Source organism: Natator depressus, chromosome 20, assembly GCF_965152275.1.
Source record: "Natator depressus isolate rNatDep1 chromosome 20, rNatDep2.hap1, whole genome shotgun sequence".
NCBI classification, from domain to species: Eukaryota; Metazoa; Chordata; order Testudines; family Cheloniidae; genus Natator; species Natator depressus.
Genome location: NC_134253.1, coordinates 7,244,251 through 7,265,904, shown reverse-complemented (window position 1 = coordinate 7,265,904; position 21,654 = coordinate 7,244,251). Strand labels below are relative to the sequence as shown.

Here is a 21,654-nt window from a genome sequence, read left to right as displayed (position 1 = left end):
CCCCCTGGCTGGCCAGTTGCTCCAGGATCGGTGCCCAGACGGCCGCACTGGGGAATACCCCCTGGCTGGCCGGTTGCTTGGGGATCGGTGCCCAGACGGCCGCACTGGGGAACGCCCCCTTGGTGGGCCGGTTGCTCGGGGATCGGTGCCCAGACGGCCGCACTGGGGAACGCCCCCTTGGCGGGCCACTTGCTCCAGGATCGGTGCCCAGACGGCCGCACTGGGGAACACCCCCTGGCTGGCCGGTTGCTCGGGGATCGGTGCCCAGACGGCCGCACTGGGGAACGCCCCCTTGGCGGGCCGGTTGCTCGGGGATCGGTGCCCAGACGGCCGCACTGGGGAACACCCCCTGGCTGGCCACTTGCTCCAGGATCGGTGCCCAGACGGCCGCACTGGGGAACACCCCCTGGCTGGCCAGTTGCTCCAGGATCGGTGCCCAGACGGCCGCACTGGGGAACGCCCCCTGGCTGGCCGGTTGCTCGCGGATCGGTGCCGAGACGGCCGCACTGGGGAATACCCCCTGGCTGGCCACTTGCTCGGGGATCGGTGCCCAGACGGCCGCACTGGGGAACACCCCCTGGCTGGCCACTTGCTCCAGGATCGGTGCCCAGACGGCCGCACTGGGGAACACCCCCCTGGCGGGCCACTTGCTCGGGGATCGGTGCCCAGACGGCCGCACTCGGGAACACCCCCTGGCTGGCCAGTTGCTCCAGGATCGGTGCCCAGACGGCCGCACTGGGGAACACCCCCTGGCTGGCCGGTTGCTCGGGGATCGGTGCCCAGACGGCCGCACTGGGGAACGCCCCCTTGGCGGGCCACTTGCTCCAGGATCGGTGCCCAGACGGCCGCACTGGGGAACACCCCCTGGCTGGCCAGTTGCTCGGGGATCGGTGCCCAGACGGCCGCACTGGGGAACACCCCCTGGCTGGCCACTTGCTCGGGGATCGGTGCCCAGACGGCCGCACTGGGGAACGCCCCCCTGGCTGGCCACTTGCTCGGGGATCGGTGCTCAGACGGCCGCACTGGGGAATGCCCCCTGGCTGGCCAGTTGCTCCAGGATCGGTGCCCAGACGGCCGCAGTGGGGTACGCCCCCTGGCTGGCCGGTTGCTCCGGGATCGGTGCCCAGACGGCCGCACTGGGGAACGCCCCCTGGCTGGCCGGTTGCTCCAGGATCGGTGCCCAGACGGCCGCACTGGGGAACACCCCCTGGCTGGCCGGTTGCTCCAGGATCGGTGCCCAGACGGCCGCACTGGGGAACGCCCCTTTGGCGGGCCACTTGCTCGGGGATCGGTGCCCAGACGGCCACACTGGGGAACACCCCCCTGGCTGGCCAGTTGCTCCAGGATCGGTGCCCAGACGGCCGCAGTGGGGAACACCCCCTGGCTGGCCGGTTGCTAGGAGGAGCCTTTCCAGGGAGATTCTGCTGGTGGCTTCTTCTTCTTCTTTTCTCTCTCTCTCTCTTCTCCTCTTCACCACTCGACCCCTTTTGAAGTGAAGGCTCCGGGGATAAGCCAGGGTCACCACCCACCGGAGTCCCCTGCAGACTGAAGTGTTTTCTCTATAGGGAGGATTTTTTACTTCAGCTCCCAGCTCCTGTGAGGCTGCCGTTTTAGATGTGGCAGGTAAAGCAGTTCTGTGAGGGTCTCCCAGGCACAGTGAGTGTCTGGCCTGGCAGGAGAGGCACGGCTTGGAGCAGAGAGAGCCAGGCAAGCCCCTGGGCAGGGGTCTCATCCTCTAGCAGGGAGGAATATGCAGAAGAACATCGTCTTTACTTTTTTTTTAACTGAAAAAGAAAATAATTATGAGTCTACCAGATGCCTGGGGGGGGGGGGGGGGAGAGGGGGAAGCCCCCAGCCAGGGAAGGAAAGTGAAGTTCTTTTCCTTTTTCTCTTTTCTTTTTCAACCAAAGGAATAAAATAAAACAAAACACTAGCCTGAGTACTTTTAGGGAGAACAAAGGTAACAAAACCACCACTACTTACGCTAATGACACAGATAAGGAAGGGACAACTGCTCCTTCTGTCCCAGGCCGAAGGCGGCAGAGAAGGAAGTGAGGGGGGTTCGCCCGTGCACCTCAACGGGACAGTGCTACCAGAAATCTCTGATTAGAGGTGCAGGGGCACACAGACACCTAGTGTGGAGCACCCATAGGGACACTACTCGAAGAAGAACATGGAGTTCCCTGAGAAAGTCTGTCGGTTGCTCTTTTAATGATATTTCCTCGGATACTTTTTTGCACCTCCCCCTCTTTTCCATCCACCCACTCAGTTTGCACAAGCCCCAATTGCCCCTTTGCAACCCTGCCTTGCACCCAGAGGTGACACTTGGTAGAGGGAGTCACCCTTCCCACCCCAGATTTCTCCCAGGGTGAGAGTTGAGCTGAGCGTGGCTGAGGAAAGGCACTAGTCTCTAGGGCTCTCCCTGAGCCCTGCTAGGAGGCACCTGGAGAAGGAAGAGAGATGGGGTGGCAGTGCAGCATGGCCAGGCGGGTGCAGGGAAGCCCTCTGGGTCCCGTCCCTTCCTCACCCGCAGCTGCAGTTATCTGCTCGGTGGTATGTGTCTGGAACCCACCCCAGCCTGCGCTGTGTCTGCAACAGGGAGGCAATGGGAGAAATGGGGCAGGAGCTGTGAAAGGATTAGGGGCAAGGTAGTGCCAGCATGGAGAGTGTGTGGGAGGCAGTGGGGGATTGGGAAAAGACCAGAGGCAACATGTGGGGCCATCCCCCAACCTTTAAATTGTGACACCCCTCATCAAGAGCTACAGGTCATCTCTGCTTGCACCATTCACCCCCTGCCACAGCTGCTCCCTTCAGCCTTTGCACCTACCCCCCTTCCCAGACTGAGGGCTGTCTTGGGCTTCTCCTGCCAAACTCCAGGGGATTTGCTGTGGCCCCCGTTGGGTCCCCTATGCCCTGGCTGCAGCAGTGCAGTGAGATGCAAACTCTTCTCTGGTTTTTGATCATTTCCACCCCTGCAGCAGCTGCACAGCCAGCGGCGCTGGAGTCTGTCACGTATTCCAGCCAGGGTGTACGGCTGCACACTGGGTTTTGTTGTGCAAGAGGCCTGGATTTTAATTGTTGAAAGCAAGCGAAGGGTACCCAGAGCACAGCTTGGTCTCGAACACTAAGCAGAACCTGGCGATACAGACCCCTTCATCGGCTGGCTGCGTTTAAAGGTAAAACACCCCCACCCCGCAGTTTGGGACTGCTAACACCTGTCCCCCCCACGCCCGAGGACACAGGTGGCACAATGGTGTGCTGAGGGATTCTAGAAAGGGGCTCTGGCTGGAATCCCTGGAGGAGTGTTTTGTTGGGTAGCTCTGAGGAGATTAGGCTATTTCCTCCTTCCTGGGTTCCTTAGTGACTGGAGGTTGCAAACTGAACAGCTCAGCTCTACCAAAAAAGTGAGCACGGTGGTATCAGGCTGCAGCTCTGCAACCTCAACCTGTCACACGGCCGGGCCTCTCTTCTGCTCCCAAAAGATGCCCTGATTTGCCTGGGCCAGCACAAGCACTAGCTCCCCTCCTATCTGATTTGGCAGGTCCTGCCCACCAGCTGGGCTCTGAATTCCTAGTTCCTGTGGCCACACTCTCCCTAATGTGTCATTCTCCTCCCCTCCTTGTCACCTGAAGAGAGGCTCAGCCACCACATCAAGTCCACCTTCAGCCTGCCTTTATCAAAGCAGCATGGGGGTGGAGGGTGTGCTTCAAAGAGCCCAGTGCTGGTAACAGCTGGCCAGCTCTCAGGGGCGCTACTAAGGCTGCTTACCACACTGGTAACCTCCCAGCAAGAAGAGATGCTGCCTTGTCCAGCCTTACGACTTTTCTCTGTGTTTTGTCAAAGGGAAAAGGAGGCGATTTGGACAAGACCTCAAAATACAATCATACAATCAATGCCATAAAATCCTTTCCTTGGACAGCTACAGGGAATAAGAAAAACTCAAAGCTCACAGTTTCAAAGGCTTTCACTGTATTTCCTGGTGTGTTTAACAAAAGTCCAGGGGGGTTCTGAGAATGGGGCTCAGCAGGGAGAATTACGCAACCCCCCAAAACATAACTGACTGGTCAATGGAACGGTAACCAAAGGGTTTATTCAAATCCAACTCCTGCTGGGCCCAAAGTCAGCCCTCTCCAAAGAAAGCAGCTGGACAGGCCTGTGGAACACGGGGAGCAGGGAGGGAGGTAAACTACAAAGCTTTCTGGAGTTAAGTGCTCAAGGGCTCTGGCACAGCTCAAGGGTTCACTTTGACCAGCTGTCCCCAGGTAACACTCCACCTTGGCCCTGCCTCTGCGAGGATTTTACACCTTTTTTCCAAGCATACACATGGCCTGAAGGTGGGACATGCCTCAGTTCACTTCCACTCAGGGCTTCCACAGGGGATCAGAGAAATCAGACCTGACTTTTTCTCAGCCCAACTCATTCACACGGAGTGGGAGGCAGCAGCAGAGAAAACAGACATGGTTTCCTATAGCAGGTGAGATGAATCGACAATCCCAACTCTCAGCAGAATACAAGCTCCAGCTCAACTACAAGATACAGGAGACACTGGCTGAAATTCTCTGGTCTGTTCTGCATGGCTGGAGGGAGGCCTTGACCTTGATGAGATGCACAGAGGCTGAAGCCAGCATTCCTAGGGAGTCCTATCAGTTTCTGAGCTCCTTGCAACGTGAATATGCCTTAGCTTTGTGTTGCATGAACTCGTGGAGAGTCTCCATGGATGGATCCTCATTGCTGGCTGCCTTCCGACACCTGTAGTAGGCAGAGGCAATGCTACCCCTTCCCTTCTGGGCAGCTCAGTTACCGTGTGAGTGGAAAGATTCAGTTTTAATCTGGTGTTTAATGATTGATTTTTATGAGATTAGCTCTGTCTAGAAGACATGCTTTTATCTAGCCCCTGTGAAAAATTCTACAGCCTCTGGTTACAGCTGGTCAGATCAGTCATAGCCATTACTTCTAGCATCAGAGTCTGTGAATTGAAATTGGTGCCCATTGCTGTAGTGAAGAAATGTGAATTACAGTTACATGGTTTTGCTGACTCTGGTTTGAATGTTGCCTTCTGCAGCCATTCCATTCTGAACCAGTAATGGGGGGCAAGGGGGAGGGCGATTTCCTGCTAGTGCAAAAATCTAAGATACTTGGAAAAACATCTGCAGAAATTCCTAAAAACGAATCTTCCCAAGTTGATTTATTGTGGTCAGTAAATTAAGAGGTAACAATTCATAGAAAACGCCCAACTGGGTTATCTATCAAAGCATCACAGAAGGAATTTTGCCTCTTAAATTGTGATGGTCCTCTGTGCAAACAACATCCGATTCCCACTCCTTTCTGTCTGGATAATATAAATGCACACACTGTAGGATGCTTGGCTTGGTTTCCAGAAGAGAAGTTTAATCTAATTTACATATTCCTAGGTACATTAATAACCAGAATATGCCCAATGAAAAAAGTTAAAAGGTAAATTCCTTCCAAGCTCTGCTCAGCTTGGGATTCCAAATAAAAATGAATGCTCGTTATTTCTACACAAAACTAGAGTTAAAAAAGTCGAGGTTCTATGCAGCTAGACATAAAAAGCAACAGCGAGCAGGGCTGTGTGGAGAGAGTCCAGGTTCTCCTGGAGAGCGCTGTCGACCGCCCCTGCTGCTGTTTTGGAGTCTGAATTGGCAGGAAAAGTGTTAGTAGCACTCAGCACTTCCCCAAAGAACCCTGGAAGCCCATGCCCGCCATTGCGCCTCCTGGGATAGGCTTGGCTGGTATTTACACACCTGAACTCAGGCAGGAGTTTACACACCCACCCTTCAGACAGGTGGGGTAGGAGGTCGCACTGCGGAGATCTTAAGACATTCTACAATTGAAGGCTAAGAAAGGAAAGGAAGGCAGCGTGCAGCCTAAAGCTACCCCTTCCGCTCGTGGTGGGTCACCGCCACGGGAAGCTAACAGCAACAGGAACCCGCGGGGCACTGCACAATCTCAAGTGAAATGGTTAGGACGACAACTGGACAGCGAGAAGTTGGGGGGAGGGAAAGAATGAATGTAGACATTACGAGATGGGTAGAGGATCAGTAAATCCATGACTTGCCATTTAATGTGCGGGATAAAGTTGACCAATGATGTATTGTCTGGTGGAGAGGGATGGATAACATGCAGCGCAACCCAATAAGAATGGATTCTGACATCTACGTGAACTAAATTCATCATCGTCTAAGGAATCGAATATAATTAACTCTAGGGCCATATACATAATTAACAACATTCACCACCACAGACAGAGTTGCTTTCTCCTCTCTCCCTCTCTTGTTACAGATGGCCTGATGGACCGTCACGTTTGCAATTCTCATCGAAACCTGAATTGCAACAGAGCAAACACGCACTCCCCTCCCTGGGACCAGAATCTCTGGACTAATCTGCATTCATTAGAGGGATCCCCACAATCATCCCCCTTTTGCAGGGAGCTCCCCTTCCCGGATGGGAAAACGAGTCTCATTTCACACCCTCCCTTCGTGACAGGAGCGTGTCCAAAGTGTATCAAGATTCTGTGCAGCAGCCTCCTCGCCTGCTTCATGGGACCCCCATGGGGTCCCATCTCCAGTCTGTATGGGTTGTCTCCCCCAGGAGAATGTCTTCTGTCACATAGTGCTCAACGCTGGCACTCCCATGCTATGCGAGTCAGCACAGGGGAAGCTGGGCTCCGGGAGGCTGCAAAGCCCAGCAGTAAGAATTTAGCTACCTCCCCTTGGTAACCGTCTGCAGCAGAGTCCTTCAGCATGCTCCTTTGGAAATGTGCTCGTACAAGAGAGGGGCAGAGGGATGCTGGCCAGCGGGCTCCGTTACTGAGCCTCAGCTACGGCCTGCACCTCGGGGGCCTCTGGCTCGCTGCGCAGGGGGTCGGCTTTGGAGAAATTCATTTCCAGGATGTGTCGCTGGAGATGTCGCACCCACTCCTCCTGGATGGAGAGAGGGCCCTGGAACTCCACCTCGCAGAACCTGCACGCAAGGGAGGGGAAGGGGGAACAATGTCAGACCCTGACACTCATTGAATATTTCTATTATGGCTCCAGTTGGGACCAGTCCTGTTGTTCTGGGCACTGCAGCCCAACTCTAAGGAGCAAACTCTAAGGAAAGGGGATGCAGATGTGCGCAGTGCCTCAGAGGAGGTTGTTTAATTAACTGTCAGGACTTTGCATTGACTGTCAGGCATCCAGAGAAACCAGTCTTGGGGGAAGCAGCTACCACTGACCTCAGCACCAGACAAAGACAAACGTGGCCCTTTCTGGAAACCAAACGTTACCTTAAACTCCACACATGGCAAATGCTGGGAAGGACCTTAAAGGAAGACGGGTCCCATAGCCAGGACTGGCTGTAGTTACACAGCATGAAAGGGCTCGAAGACTAAAGGCACTAACGGCAGGCTGAGGGACAGCTGCTGGCATTAGGAATCGTTGTGAAATGCTACATGTAGGTGGGGTCTCTCTACACGTACTGCACAGTCACTGCCAGGAGTCCATGCCCCCAAGGAGAGAGTGCTGTGGACTGGGTGCCACCCAGTACTCCAGATGGGGAAGCATGGATCCCTCTCTGCAGACATACCTGCACTTCAGGGTGTAGATGTTACCCACAAATTTCACCAAGGATGTCTGCGGAGGCCTGGGGACCAGCGAGGGCACCGGTCTCATCCTGGGTGGGGGCTGGCGAGCTTCCTCCATTTTCTGCTGGAAGTCGCTGGCCTCCTCCTCTCGGGAGAGGGGGGCCTCTGGGGGTTTGGCTTGTCTTCGTTCAAACTCTAGGGCAGAAGAAGCATCTTCAGAACACAGCACCATTGGCAGACACATGCCACCCAGGCTACAAGCTTGATTCTGAGCTGCAAGGGCCTACGATGTCCCCCCTGCTTCCCATCTGAGGGGACTGGCCGTATGATCCCACCATGGGCGGTATGTAATGGCTGGGGGGCTGGGGGAGAGGAAAGGCAGTGGCAGATTATTGCACTGGCCCATGGGGCCTGTGCCCAGGGGCCTCTGGCAATTTGGAGCCCCTGGAAAAATCTCCCCCCACCACGGCCTCAGCGGTGGAGGAGTTCTCACTCCCAGTGGTGGGGACTCAGGGCCACGGGGGGCAAAAAGGAGCGAGCGGGGGCGTGGCCTCAGGGGGAAGAGGTGGAGTGGGGGTGGAATGGAGATGGGGCTACAGGGCGGAACAGCATGGCGCCATAGGCGGGCCCATGGGCAGAACGGGGGAGGGGCTCCAAGCTTGGAATTCTGGCCAGGGCTGAGAACTTCATCGTGGTTCTGGCCGAGGCCAAGCTCTCAGCCCCCCCAGCCTCGGGCCACGCAGGGAGAGGCCAAGCTCCCAGCCCCCTCCCGCCTTGGGGCCACAGGGGGGCTGAGAGCAGCAAGTGGGGGCATGGCCTCAGTCGGAAGAGGCGGGCAGGGGGCTAGCCTTCCCAAGGGGAAGCTTCACCTGCTGCCCATGGATCCCACCAGCCCTCATCAACAGGAACTGTGTCATCACGCAGTGGACTGGCTGGGGAGGGAGGACCAGGAAACATAGGATGCCAACTGCCTGCCTGTGGGCTCATCCTTCCGTCCCTGGGGGTGGTGCTCTGGACAAGGGTCTCCCAAGACTTGCCAGCCCACAACACCCCCAGAGAGTCCCCAGGGTAAAGGTGTTTGCACGCTCCTGCTTGGCAGTGAGTTCAGGGGCAATAAGAGGTGGCTCCCAACTCACTGTTGATGTTTTGGCGATGCTCCTCCACCTTCACCAGTGACAGCGGAGAGGTGACCATGGGTCGCTCGCCACCCCCACCACTGCCCCTATCCAGGAGTTTGCTGGGCTCACTGTGTCCCATTTCGCCCACCAGGCTCTTGCTCATCAGGGGTATGGTGCCTGGCTGCAGGCCCAAGGGCAGCCTCTTTCCTGTGCTGTCCTGCTCCCGTGAGTGGGATGAGTTGCGGAACTTCTTGGTAAAGGGCCGGCCCCCCTGGATGTAGCTGCGATAGGCTCCAGCCTTCTGGGGCCTGTGCTTGATCCACTCACTCAGCGTCTCGATGGGTGAGCCGTTCACACACCACTCAGTCACACCAAACTGCCGCAGATGAGCCCGGGCATGGCTGGCCAGTGCCTTGCGGTTCTCAAAGTAGAGGCCGCAGAGCTCGCAGCAGGCTTCACTGGCTGGAGACAGAGAAAGCAGGGAGTGAAAGCTTGCAGAGGGCCTGGGAAGCAGATGGCAGCCAGCAGGGCACCACCCAGCAGCTGGAAGGCAGAGAAACACTGGGGTGCTATGATGCAGCAGGAAGGAGTTGCTTGCTCCCTGGCTCTCCCCCCAATCCTTCTCCTCCTCCGTGGTATCTGTTTGGGGTGGGGCGATAGCATTTCCACAGGCTGTGGAATCTGCTTTGGAGCTTACCCTTTACCATCTGTAACCTACAAAATGGCTGGATCTGTCACGTGACCCAACTCCCCACAATCCTTTGCATCTGCAGAGGGCTGTGGGATGGAGTGGGCTGCATGATGATAGTTGGCCATTCTGTGGGTCACAGACCACTAGCCCAGGCTGCCCAGTAGTGAATTGCGCTACTTTGGCTACACGGTGTCCAGAGACCACCGGCAAAGCCCACTGAGAGCTGCAGGGGGTTTTCAGGCCCGGCTGGGTAGGGAGGCAGGTAACTAATCCTGCGGCCTGTGCCCTGAGGTGGTCTCACCACTTGTTCAGCCAGCTCCCTCTGGGTGTTGGTCTGCTCTCCAGCTGGGAGGCTACTTCCCAGCGCGGGTAGACAGACAGGGGCTAGCTTTGCTCAGGCTAGTTCTTACAGCAGTGTAGCTGGGAATAGCACAGGTGGGCATCTCTGACTAGCCATCCGGATACATACCAGGTGGTCTGGGCAGGTCTGTATTCAGGTGACTAGTGTGAGCCATCGCCCATGCTTCCCCAGCTACACTGCTATTGTTAGCCGCTCGCTCCAGCAGAGCTAGTGCAATGACCTGTGCTGGGAAGGGCTGCAGTATAGATGTACCCAGGGTAAGGGCTCAGAATATCCTCTGGTACCAGACAAGCTGCTCTTGTGACGTGACAGGTTTGTGGCACCAGATCAGAGGCCCAGAGCAGCGGACTCCCCAGTCCCTTTACGCTCCCTTGGTTTCTGGGCATGGGGTAGCAATGGAAGAGACAACAAAGCAGGAAGTCTCTCTGCTGGGAAGTGGGAAGGAAAGCGTTAACATCCCAGCAGGGTGCTACCTGTCCCCCTCTCCATGGGATACAGCTCAGCAGGGCTCTCCACCCGCCCATCCCTCCCTATAGGATGGAGCTCTGGCATGGCACTCCACTGGGCCCTCTGTGAAGGGACACAGCCCCTGCAGGGGGCTCTGCCTGTCTCCCCCGCCACGATGGAGCTCTGGCACAGCTCTCTGCCTGCCCCTGCCCCCACTTACATGTGTGCGAGGGCTTGTCATGAGCTGCCTTGGCTTTGAAGGGCAGCTCAGTCTGGATGTAGGTCTTCTGCTTCACTTCACCATGGCCCCCAAGCCGCTCCTCCTGCAGTGGCCGCTTGGCGGAGAGTGGAGTCAGGAAGCCCCCGTGGGGTTTGCTGGTGAGTGGTGAGAGTGAGATCTCCCGGCTCATGCTGGAACCACTGGGGCTGGGCTTCCCCGTCCTTCCACCCAGTGGGGAGAGGGACATGGCCTGCAGCATTTTCCCAGGGGACTTGAGGGCTGCACCTTCCTCTGACATCGGCTTGGGGGGCTCAATGCTGGAAGCATGGGGCTCCTTCTTGATCATACAGGGCTTGGATTTCTTTTTGAGGATCTCCCGCAACGTGTCGATGGGTGAGCCATTGACAGACCACTCGGTCACCCCCATCTGGCGCAGGTGGGACCGGGCATGGCTGGACAGTCCCTTCCGGTTCTCGAAGAACTCGCCACAGAACTCGCACCGGATGTCCCTCACAGGGTCAGCACGGGAGGCTGCAGGGGGCAGAGACAGAGAAGGGAGTGCCTAGGGTCCCCAGGCAGCATCCAGCCAGACCCCTTCACACCACTGGAAGGCTCACCAGGCAGTGCAGACTGGCATCCCCCCGGCAACCTGCACACCACAGAAGATCTAACAGCAAAGGCTGGCGAGCCACACCTCTGCTATTGCAGCCCTCTATCCCCGTAGCAAGGAGGCACTGGGACATCATGTAGATTAAACAGCTGCTAATATTCTGCCACACCTATAATGTGGCACCTGAGGATCTCAAACCACGCTACCAACACTGTCACCCCCCATGAGAGATAAGTGTGATCCCCAATTAACAGATCGGGAAACAACGTGCCCAAAGTGGCCAGTGGCAGAGCTGGGAACAGAACCCAGAAGTCCTGACTCCCAGTCCCCTGCTGTGCCCAAACACTGATTTGTTTACCCCCAAGCTCTTGCCTACTATGGCAGGTGATCACTGAAGTCAAAGTCACCCCATCATGCTAGCAGGAGTGCTGCTGCTCACACTTACAGAGGTTCAGGGGGGACATCTCCTCCCGTGGAGACCAGGTCCTGTCGGATGGATGGGGCTCACCGTGGAGGCTCCCAGATATCATCTCTCGCTTGATCTCCATTCTCATTTGGTCTTGTTTCAGTTTCTTCTGAAAAGAGGGAGGGGCCATCCCTGGAAACATCTTCCTGGCTGTTGGGGGAGGGGAGGAGGTAGGAGAGTGTCCCATGGGATTTCCTGGCTGCTGGACCTTTTTGGGCATGGAGGGCACATGAATCTCTCCTGGGCTGCGAGGCTCCAGTGATCCCATGCTGCCGATGACGGTCTTGGTCATGGCTTTCTGCCCTGGGGCTGGTGGGTTTGTGGTGCCACCCCGGGGCTGAGCTCTGCGCTTGAGGATCTCCCGCAACGTGTCGATTGGGGAGCCGTTGACATACCACTCGGTCACCCCCATCTGGCGCAGGTGGGACCTGGCGTGGCTGGACAGCCCTTTCCGGTTCTCGAAGTACTCTCCACAGAACTCGCACCTGATATCCCTCACAGGCTCCGATCCAGAGGCTGAAACAAGGAGGGGAGACGTGCATTTACTGTAGCACCTGGCAGGCGCAGCCCTATGCCATCGGGGCACTGGGACACTAGCAAGATCATCCCCCCCAACAGGACAGCACAAAGCAAACACGCCACACGCCAGATGTCAAGACAATGGCAAAGCTGATCCCGGAACAAACTCAATGAAAGGAATCAAACCATCAAACAATCCCTGGGAAATGCAATAGGCAAGGGCAGTGCAGGGAGGACAGAGCACAGGGCAGGCTTTGATGGCGGGGCAGAGAGCAGGCACTCTCGGTGAGCCTAGACACAGCAACCGCTATGGCTAGAGGCCTTGCTAGGAGCTGTGGTCCAGGAGGCCTGGGAGAATACAGTCACTTCAGTGTCTTCCTTTGTGTGAATGTCCTGCTTGCCCAAGGCTTTAGAAGTGGGTGTCTATGTGTGCTGGATGCTGAGGGAAGGAAGGGGACCTGCAGGCATGCTAGAGCCCGGATGAAGACATACATTCCACGTTTGTTTGAATCTCCTTCCCACAGACATTGGAATGATCTGTCCAGTAAGCCTGGCAACCCAGGTTTGTATCACACACTGGCTTGTTGTCCACCAAGCAGCTAAACCAAATGTGTCCTTGTCACTTTTGGCTAATCAAAGTGCTGAGCACTCTTCCTTCAAATGCAATGTATCCTTAACCCCATCCCCTCTTGGCTTCTGCAGATCTCCTGCCTGCAGCGTGATCCAGGAAACCCTGATTTCTCAGTGTGTGCTTGGAAGGACCAAGAGGAGTAACACGACGCAGTATATATTTTTTGCCACCATAAGCAAGCTGCAGTCTGAGCCATGCAATCTCCAGGAGGTAAATGCTTAGCGATGAGCGGGTGCAACTTACACATCGTCTTACAGGCTGCTTGAAAGGGGGAAAGCTTAGCAGCCAGTCAGCATTAAATCACCAGTTTATGGAGAAGAGAGTGCACAAACTTGCCACAGTCCCTGATCACCCCTCCCCATCTGAAGGGGAAAGCAGAACCTGCCCCCTTCTCTGCACCAAGGTACGGGGAGAATAGAAACAGATACCCTTCCCCCCGGCCCAGAACGGGGACCAGACTCAGGCCAAAGGCCTGATGAATGCTGGCCTGAAATGAAAGGACAAGAGAGGTTGATTCCCCCTCTGCCAAGGACAGACAGGGCAATTGCAACCCAAGATGAAAACACCCAGCAGTGGGCTTTCTAGCAGGATCCAGGCACTGAGTCACCATGACATACTGTACAGGTTAGGCCACCAAGTACCCTAGAAAATGCAGCAGTCTCTGTGTATCAAGCAGCACTGAGAGAGCTCAGCCTGCACAAGGCGACAGGCGTTCTGCAACATGAGAGCACCAAACAGCCTGGCCTCCCCTCCCTGATCCGGGTGGTCAAGCAGTCAGAACCTGTTTGACTCGAGGATTCCTGAATGGATGGTGCCCAAGTGGGTGCCTGGTGTTACCTGGGAAGGGAAGGGCTGGGCTCTTTAGCTACTCAGGACTGAGGTAGGAATGTGGTGCGTGTGCCTGGCTGAGGAAGGACACAGAAGCTGTCTCAAAAAGTGGTGTGAGAGCACTTTATGGGGAAAAGGAAAATCAAAGGGCGTGCGACCAAGAGCCCAGTTTATTCTCTGTCATTGCCCTGACACAGAACCCAGGAGTCCTGACTCCCAGTCCCCTGGGCCACACTCCATCCCAGCACTGGGAACAAAACCCAGGAGTCTTGATGCCCAGTTCCCTGCGTTAGCCAAACAATGGTGAAGGCTCGATAGAGAGTGGCATCAGGCCTTGCTTAATGTAAACAAGGGGGAGAGGAGGAGGGAAGAGGAGGCAGTGATGAGAGAGAACCTACAGAGGTTGAGTGGAGACATCCCAGCATCTGAAGCCCAGTACGCGCTGGAGGAAAGGCCCTGTTTTCTTTGCAGATTGGCCTCAGCTGACAACCTGTGGGTTTGTGGCTTCAGTTTCTTGGATGGTGGAAGGGAGTGAGGTGAGAGGATGGCTGGCTGTTTGCCCAAAGGCCTTGGTGGAGGTGGTTGTTTCATGACTGTTGCAGATGCTGCTGCTGTGCTCTTTGGGCTGGGTCTGTCCGAGCTCCCAGCCTCCACTAATGATTTTCTCTCACTAGGGAGGAGAGAGGAAAGACGGCTTTTGAAGTCTTCATTTTGGATGAGGTCATTTAAAACATCAATTGGAGAGCCTTTAGCATCTGGATCATTCACTCCCAGGTGTCTCAGGTGGGCTCTAGCATGACTCGATAACCCCTTTCTGGTTTCAAACCAGGCACCACATAACTGGCAGTCAATTTCTTTGCCCGAGTCACTATCTACAGCTGCGGAAAAAAAACACATTGATCATAATACATACGGTCACTGAGGAGAATGTCTTTCAAGCACCAGTTACAACCCAAAAGGGACTTGGTTCAAGTGGCCTGGGTTGTCTCTCCAATGAAGAAGTTATATGCTGCGTTGTCTAGAGATTTTAAACAGGCAGACCTAAAGGAAAGGTAAATTATCATACTGGCCCAGGCAGCATTGCTGCTGCTCCCTGACGGTTATGCTGAAATTCCATCAGAAACCTTGACTTTCAGGGCTTCTCCATCATTTCTGTGTCTCCATTTACAACATGTGCCAAACAGCTTTAGAAGGTGGTAGCCAAAGGCTGTGCACAGTAATCAGGGATCAACATTTTATTTTCTGTTTGCTGGCCCAGGTGCAGCCTCTGGAGAATGTTACTGTTCCTGAAAACCTGTGTGTTGCTCCTCCAGCTAAGCAGTCCTTCCCACATTACTTCAATAGCCAATACCCCATGAATTGCTAAATTTAGAGATTAGCGCTTTACACCATTTGAAAGCTGGAACTCCAAAGTGTCAGATGGCATAAGGCTCTAGTTTCAGCTCTAGCGGACCTCAGTGGTACCAGCTCCTACAATCAGGTCAGATTTAAAGTTGGAAAAAACAAGAAGGTAATCAGAATGGAGTGATTTTAAATTCCAATATTTTGCGACAGGATGGGACTAAAAACAAAGCTTTAGTGTAAGTGCTAAATGTCTGGTGTTCCCTAGCCCCAGTTCTTTGCCATACCAAACCTTAAAACTATACTGGGCTCGCAGGCTCCTCACACTAGCTGTGTTCCTTTGACACTGGTGCAGAACTGAATACAACCAGCTCCAGAGCATTTTCTTTCCCCATCCCTGCTAAGTAGCAAGGAACATCTCAGACCACATTTTAAACATGATCTGATTTTTAAAAGGGATTTCATTTTAAGAAGTTGGTGACTTCCACAAGGCCATGCATGGCAAGGCTATCCCACAGGTGGTACCAAGAGATTAACGAGGGCTGGGATTTTCTGAGGGAAAGGGCCCTCACTTGAACAGCTAAGAGTGAAGACTGGAACACTGTTACTGAGCACGTGCAGAACTGGTGCGTTGATCATTACAAGCTCACAAAGTTCATGCAAATTTCTGCAGCAAAACTGCCATATGCGCTTACAGTGGCAGTCTCTTCCATGCAAGTCTATGAATGTCAAGCAAGCACATAAGATGTCAAGGTAATGACAAACCTCATGATTTGAAATCTGCACTCTGGTATATGGCTGGCTACTCTCCAAATTGCCCAGCCAGACCCCAGCAGCCTAGGTGAAGGTTAACACGTGGACCCTAATATCAATGGGAGCACTGACCACTGCTGTCTCAGTGACTTGGATAACTGAGAAGTCTAGGCCTGGTCGTCGTAACTGAGATAAGGCAGATTGGTACATGAGGATGCTAGGGCATGAGACAGTCAGAGAAACATGTCAAGCGGACAGTCACTTTCCCAACTGTTTCTTTCCGCAGAATAAGAGCAGCAGAATCACCCACATCTAATCAGACTGGATTCAGGGCTTTAGTGCTCAGGTAAACTAGGCTGTGGAAGAGTTCACTAAGTGATACATGAAGGTCAGTCACCCATTTGGAATGACACAAACCTTGATGAACAATAGAAAGGGGGACTGGGACATGGAACTGTTCGTCTGCAGGGGCCTGGATAGGATGGCTGGTCTGTGAAAGTCCAGATCCAAATAGATGATAGACAAGACACATCAGCACAAGTAGGACTGATTGCCGCCTCGCTGCAGAGGGTGGGGACTGGATGTGCCACAGAGGCCAAACTCCCTTTAGTGCTAGAGGAGGTTGCTCCAGGTCATACCTGGGACCCTGGGGAAAGGGGAGTATGCAACAGCTTGTGCTGCTGCAGCCCACTTCCACGGAGAGAGGAGTTCAGTCTAGTCCTGTCAGATCAAAACTAATGTTATGTGAAAAGTAACAGAAGTTAGGCTCCAAACCATACTCTGCTGAGCTTAGCTATGGCAGCATTTACAGTGTGTAAATCCATGGGCTGCCTGACGCAGGAGATCTAGCAAGGAGTGGAGTGCATGTGCGTGGGCTAGAGGAGAGTGGGTAATTCGTTGTGTGTATTTAGGACTATTTCCAGTTGCCAATTCCACAAGCAGTCAGCACCCGATGCCTCACCTCTCGCTCAGGGTTAACAGACACTGAACTGCTGCAGCCCAGTTTGGACAAGAGCTGCTGAGAAAATCCACCTGTGCTTTCTATGCAGAACTGAAGAGTCTTCTCAGAACTCAACCACGCCGCGTTGAACAGTCGCTGCACTGACTCAGTCTGGCTTACGGGGTGTCTCAGCTCAGATTTTGTAGAAAAGGAAAGCTAGTTGGTTGGCAAACTAGTTCAGACTAGGACTCCTCCCGGCTGGCTGTTGTATCCCCACAGGGCACTGCAGGGAACAGTTATACAGAGTCTAGGAACAAAGCTGGAAGGCAGCAAGTGGCATCTTACAGGAGGGTGCCCTCTGGGAACTCCCGTAGGACTCCCCTCCAGGAGTAAGTGGGGTCAGGCGCACGGCTGATAGACTTGCTTAGCCCTCAGAACAGGACTGGGGGGATGCCTGCTGCACGCATGGAGAGAAACAGCAAGATGAATGACCAATTTGGCTGCCCTGGTACAAACACACAGCAAAAGCAGCAAGAACAGGGGTCTTTGAGGAGGTGGCCTGCTCCACTTCTCTGGCTGGAGAGAAATGTGGTAAAGCTGGGGGGGCAGTGGAAAGCTGCAGGTGTAGCAGGGGCACTTACTTTACCCAGAAGTGTTTGGGCGGGGGAGGAGAGAAGGAACGAGGAAACCCTCACCAGCTAAATCAGAAACACATGACAATCACCTCCCACAATGAGCTATTAGCACTCATCCTCCAGAGACAGGAAAGGAGCCGCACGCTTGTCAGCAAGACACACGGAATGCAGTCCAGGACCAAGTTGGGACTCACTGCCCTGTGGATGTTTGCAAGGCGTATCCAGATTAGATGGCAGCAGCCCCTATGGGACCTTGCTGGAAAGCTGCTGACAGCTACACTGAGTCCCACCCACGGCTGAAAGACAGGAGAGCCCTGCACCCATTCTCCCCAAAGGGCAGCGAAGGGATGCCTTGTAGCAAGTTACCCAACAAGCCAGCAGCATTGAGTTTTGGTCAGCAAGTTCCCACACACTCAGCTCTCCTGCCACATATATAGTGGGAAACATCAAAGGTAAAGAGACTCACTTAGATTTAAGGGCCCTTCCTCCTCCGGCTGCGGCCACTGTGCTTTTGGAGAGCTCTGCAGGGGGCTCAGGGGCAGCTTGGGGGTCTTGTCCTCGGGGTGTTTCGGAGGGGGGGATCCCGAGAGCGTGGGTGGCACTTTCTTGAGGAGGGGGGATCCTGGCTGCGAAAGGCTCTTTGAGGAGAAGCCTGGTGGGGACTTGATCGCTTTGTTCACGGGGGGATCTGGCAAGCGATCGCCTGTCTTGCTGAGCGACAGCAGTGTTGGCCGTGGGGAGCTGCCTGCCCCTTCTTTGGGGGAGCTGGATTTTTTGCTGAGTGTTGGGGACAATGGGCTGCTGTCAGGTTTGCCCTTCTGCTTCATCAGTTCATAGAGCAAGTCGATGGGAGCTCCACTGCTCTCGGACTCTGCCACGCCAAGCTGCCGCAGGTGAGAGCGAGCGTGGCTGGACAGGCCTTTGCGGGTCTCAAAGCAGGCGCCACAGACCTCGCACGTTGTGAGGTTTTGAGCTGAAAAAGAAGAGCAGCTGTTAGCGAGTCACAGAGCTCCACAAGATGCAGTGCACAATCCCTGCACGTTTCATGCCGGGTGCCCTGGGCCTCAGCGCCTGGAAGCAGCCCCCCGCATCCTAAAGTGCTACTCTAAACTACTTTAACTCCCAAGACTACTTAAGCAAATGTAGCTATCTTTCTTGTTGCCTTGTCGCCACCTATCAGACCCCTGCACTGTGAGCACTCAGGGTCAAGGACTGCCTTCGGTCCACTTGTCTCTAGAGCACCTAGCACATTAAGGCCCTGACCAAGGCCTCTGGGTATCAGTGCAACCACCAGCAATAAACTGGAAGAAGCTGGGGATGAGGGGGAAGCAGACAACATGTCAGGCATGAGTCTGCAGTGTGATATGGCAGAAAAAGGACAACAGATCTGGGCCATCCTCCTACAGATGTTAACTTTGCTGCTCCCCTTGCAGTCCCTTTCCCCTCACAGTTTATTATTCTTTATTGTATTGCTTCTTAGGTTATAGTGTAATTCTCAGGCCAGGGACCATGGGTGACATTTTCAGAAGCACCCATGTTCCTTTTCAAAATGGTACCCGAGGGGTTTCTGCTGTCTGTACAGTGCCTGGCCCACTCTGGGACCTACAATAAGGGATATGGTGCAAATTGAGCTGGCACGTTGTATACATTTCTAGGCATCTCATTATCAGCAAACCCACAAACTGGAAGAAACCAAGGGGCTGGAGGGACTCAGTTATGAGGTCAGACTGAGACTGTTTAAGTGAGCCCTAACAAGGACAAAGAAGGGACATACCTGCCTAAAGACATCTGAAAGATGCAAACACCCAGGACAGAGAGGAATCATTTACAAAGTTATAAGGGAGTGTAACTAAACCAATCTCTTTCACTAAGGGCAGAATTCAAGACAGACACCAGGAAAAGCTTCCTGATCATGCAACCTTCTACTTATGCTGAATCACCTGCTATGGGAGGTACTGGACAAACCCACATTTGGAGTACTGAAGGTATCATGGGAACTGTCCTGGCTGGCAGTAGAGTGGAGCAGATAGCCTAAGAGGCCATGCAATACTCCATCACAATGCATGTTGTTTGGCAAATTGCCCATGACAGCTCTGATCACAATAAGGTGCTGTAGTCTGGGACCTCTAGCCTCCAGGGCCACACTAGAGTACTAAGAACAAAGGTGGCAGCAGTCCCCTCCAATTTATTCATATTAGAGCCAGCCCTTCAGTTCATGGCAAATTGCCAACATGACTCCTCACCACAGCAACGTGTGAGCACTGCCCTGCTCCAACAGGACCATCTTTCATTCTATCATCCCATGCACTGAATAGGCGCAGAGACCCAGCCTGCCTGCCAGCTCCATTCCTTTCTCAGAGAGGGCACATTTGATGCTGTTTTGAATGAAGAGGGATTGCAACAGAAGAGCCCAATGGTGCTAATCCAGTGATTTTAAGAGAGACTACTTGAAAACTCCACCTGTTGCCCAAGGCAGACTAAAACCCCAGAGTCTCTTTCTGCCAAGTTATGATGAGGATGGAAGAAGTCTAACTGCAAGTACATCAATGACCTTCCCACATCAATGACAATTCCCCATAATTCCGGGCAACAGGGAAACAGCCAAGGGCAAGGAGTTTTCATTTATTTTTAACATGACTTGCTGTCTATTAAATCACAAACAGGAATGTGGGGTCTGGGTAATCAGGAACAGGAGCCAATAAAGGCCTTGTCCTGTTCTTAAATCCTTGGAGCAGAGACCATCCTCTTAAAGTTTTGGAAAGTGACTGGCACACAGTGGGTGCGATCACCAATAAATCATCATCATCGAGCTCTTTCTTTACGGATATCTTCCCATTTTGTCACGCTCACTAGTTTGCTATCGTATGGCCTCTCTTGTGTGCTGGTTCATGACTGCAAGATGCCTTGTAAGTGATGGACTTGGGCAATAATTTGTTCATGTAGGGAAAAAAAAGCTTAATTTTTTTCAATGAAAATTACATGCAATAAAGAACAACAAAACAAGGCTCCCAGGGTTCCTCTGAAATAGCTGAGAAAAGTGCCTCTCCCTCAGTACGAGAGGCCAGCTGCTACGGAGATGAATTACAGAATGAAGTTGAGCCATAATCTGAAAAGCACTCACTTTTGGAATCCTGGGAGTCTGGCTTGTTTCCAGGAGGCTCAGGAGACAGTTTGGTCCCTATTCTGTTTGGAGTTTGATCCAATTGCCCAGCGGAAGTGCTCTTCTTTGGGATGGGTGGTGACCCCACTTCCATGGCAACCATTTCTTCCTCCTCAGAGGCCATAACTGCCAGGGAGAGAAGGAAACATTCAGTCCGAGCTGTAAACAGTAAAGCATTAATGAAACTCACTCAAGGGGAACAGTGAATAAAGGTTAAACCATTCCACATTTGATTAAAATACCCTACAAGTTACTCATTAGCTCAATGTTATCAGCCAAGCACCAAGAATGGAAGTGAAAAAATATCCCAGTTAATACTATCTATTAATGGAAAAACAAGTTTTTGATAGGTAGGTTTACAGCAAACAGATGCTTTTGGAGCTGGATCATTAAGAGAATAGGGACTATAGCTCACGGATGCAAATGCAGGGATCAAGTCATCACTGCATTGGAATATACAGAAATCCACAGTGTAAGCTTAGAATCACAGAATATTAGGGTTGGAAGAGACTTCAGGAGGCCATCTAGTCCAATCCCCTGCTCAAATCAGGGCCAACACCAACTAAATCATCCCAGCCAAGGCTTTGTCAAGCCGGGCCTTAAAAACCTCTAAGGAAGGAGATTCCACCACCTCCCTAGGTAACCCATTCCAGTGCTTCATCACCCTCCTAGTGAAACAGTGTTTCCTAATATCCAACCTAAACCTCCCCCGTGGCAACTTGAGACCATTGCTTCTTGTTCTGTCATCTGCCACCACTGAGAACAGCCTAGCTCCATCCTCTTTGGAACCCCACTTCAGGTAACTGAAGGCTGCTATCAAATCCCACCTCACCCTTTTCTTCTCCAGACTAAATAACCCCAGTTCTCTCAGCCTCTCCTCATAAGTCATTTGTCCCAGCCCCCTAATCATTTTTTGTTGCCCTCCGCTGGACTCTCTCCAATTTGTCCACATCCCTTCTGTACTGGGGGACCAAAACTGGACAAAATACTCCAGGTGTGGCCTCACCAGTGCCAAATAGAGGGGAATAATCACTTCCCCCAATCTGCTGGCAATGCTCCTACTAATACAGCCCAATATGCCACTGGCCTTCTTGGCAACGAGGGCACATTGCTGACTCATATCCAGCTTCTCGTCCACTGTAATCCCCATGCTTCCATGCTATCAGCAGTGACTCAGGGAACACAGAGTGGTATGAAATGATGGTATTCGCCACAGAGTGCGAAACACATTCCATATCTTCTTGTCTCTAGACTGACAGGACCAATGAGCCTCAGCCATGGATCAGAACACCACTGAGCCTGGCATCGTACAAGTACAAAACAAAGAGGGTCCCTGACCACTTCTCTGTAGC

At 53.5% G+C, this 21,654-nt stretch overlaps 1 protein-coding gene across 8 annotated transcripts in view; it reads right to left on the bottom strand.

Annotated features, from left to right (window-relative positions):
* Nucleotides 1–4,433: 4,433 nt before the first annotated feature.
* The window catches only part of WIZ (WIZ zinc finger), a 150,396-nt gene continuing 133,175 nt past the window's right edge, over nucleotides 4,434–21,654 (bottom strand). For 3 of the 8 annotated variants that reach the window (XM_074935093.1, XM_074935092.1, XM_074935094.1), the window contains exons 6-13: nucleotides 20,264–20,428; nucleotides 17,609–18,115; nucleotides 13,872–14,351; nucleotides 11,475–12,011; nucleotides 10,420–10,950; nucleotides 8,719–9,162; nucleotides 7,585–7,777; nucleotides 4,437–6,981 (exon numbers count right to left, since the gene is read on the bottom strand). In XM_074935093.1, the coding sequence (XP_074791194.1) occupies nucleotides 6,825–6,981; nucleotides 7,585–7,777; nucleotides 8,719–9,162; nucleotides 10,420–10,950; nucleotides 11,475–12,011; nucleotides 13,872–14,351; nucleotides 17,609–18,115; nucleotides 20,264–20,428 (3,014 nt within the window). In that variant the 3' untranslated portion in view covers nucleotides 4,437–6,824. Of the gene's footprint in view, nucleotides 6,982–7,584; nucleotides 7,778–8,718; nucleotides 9,163–10,419; nucleotides 10,951–11,474; nucleotides 12,012–13,871; nucleotides 14,352–17,608; nucleotides 18,116–20,263; nucleotides 20,429–21,654 lie in introns of all 8 variants that reach the window. The other 5 variants (XM_074935099.1, XM_074935098.1, XM_074935097.1 and 2 more) reach the window with 4 other exon arrangements.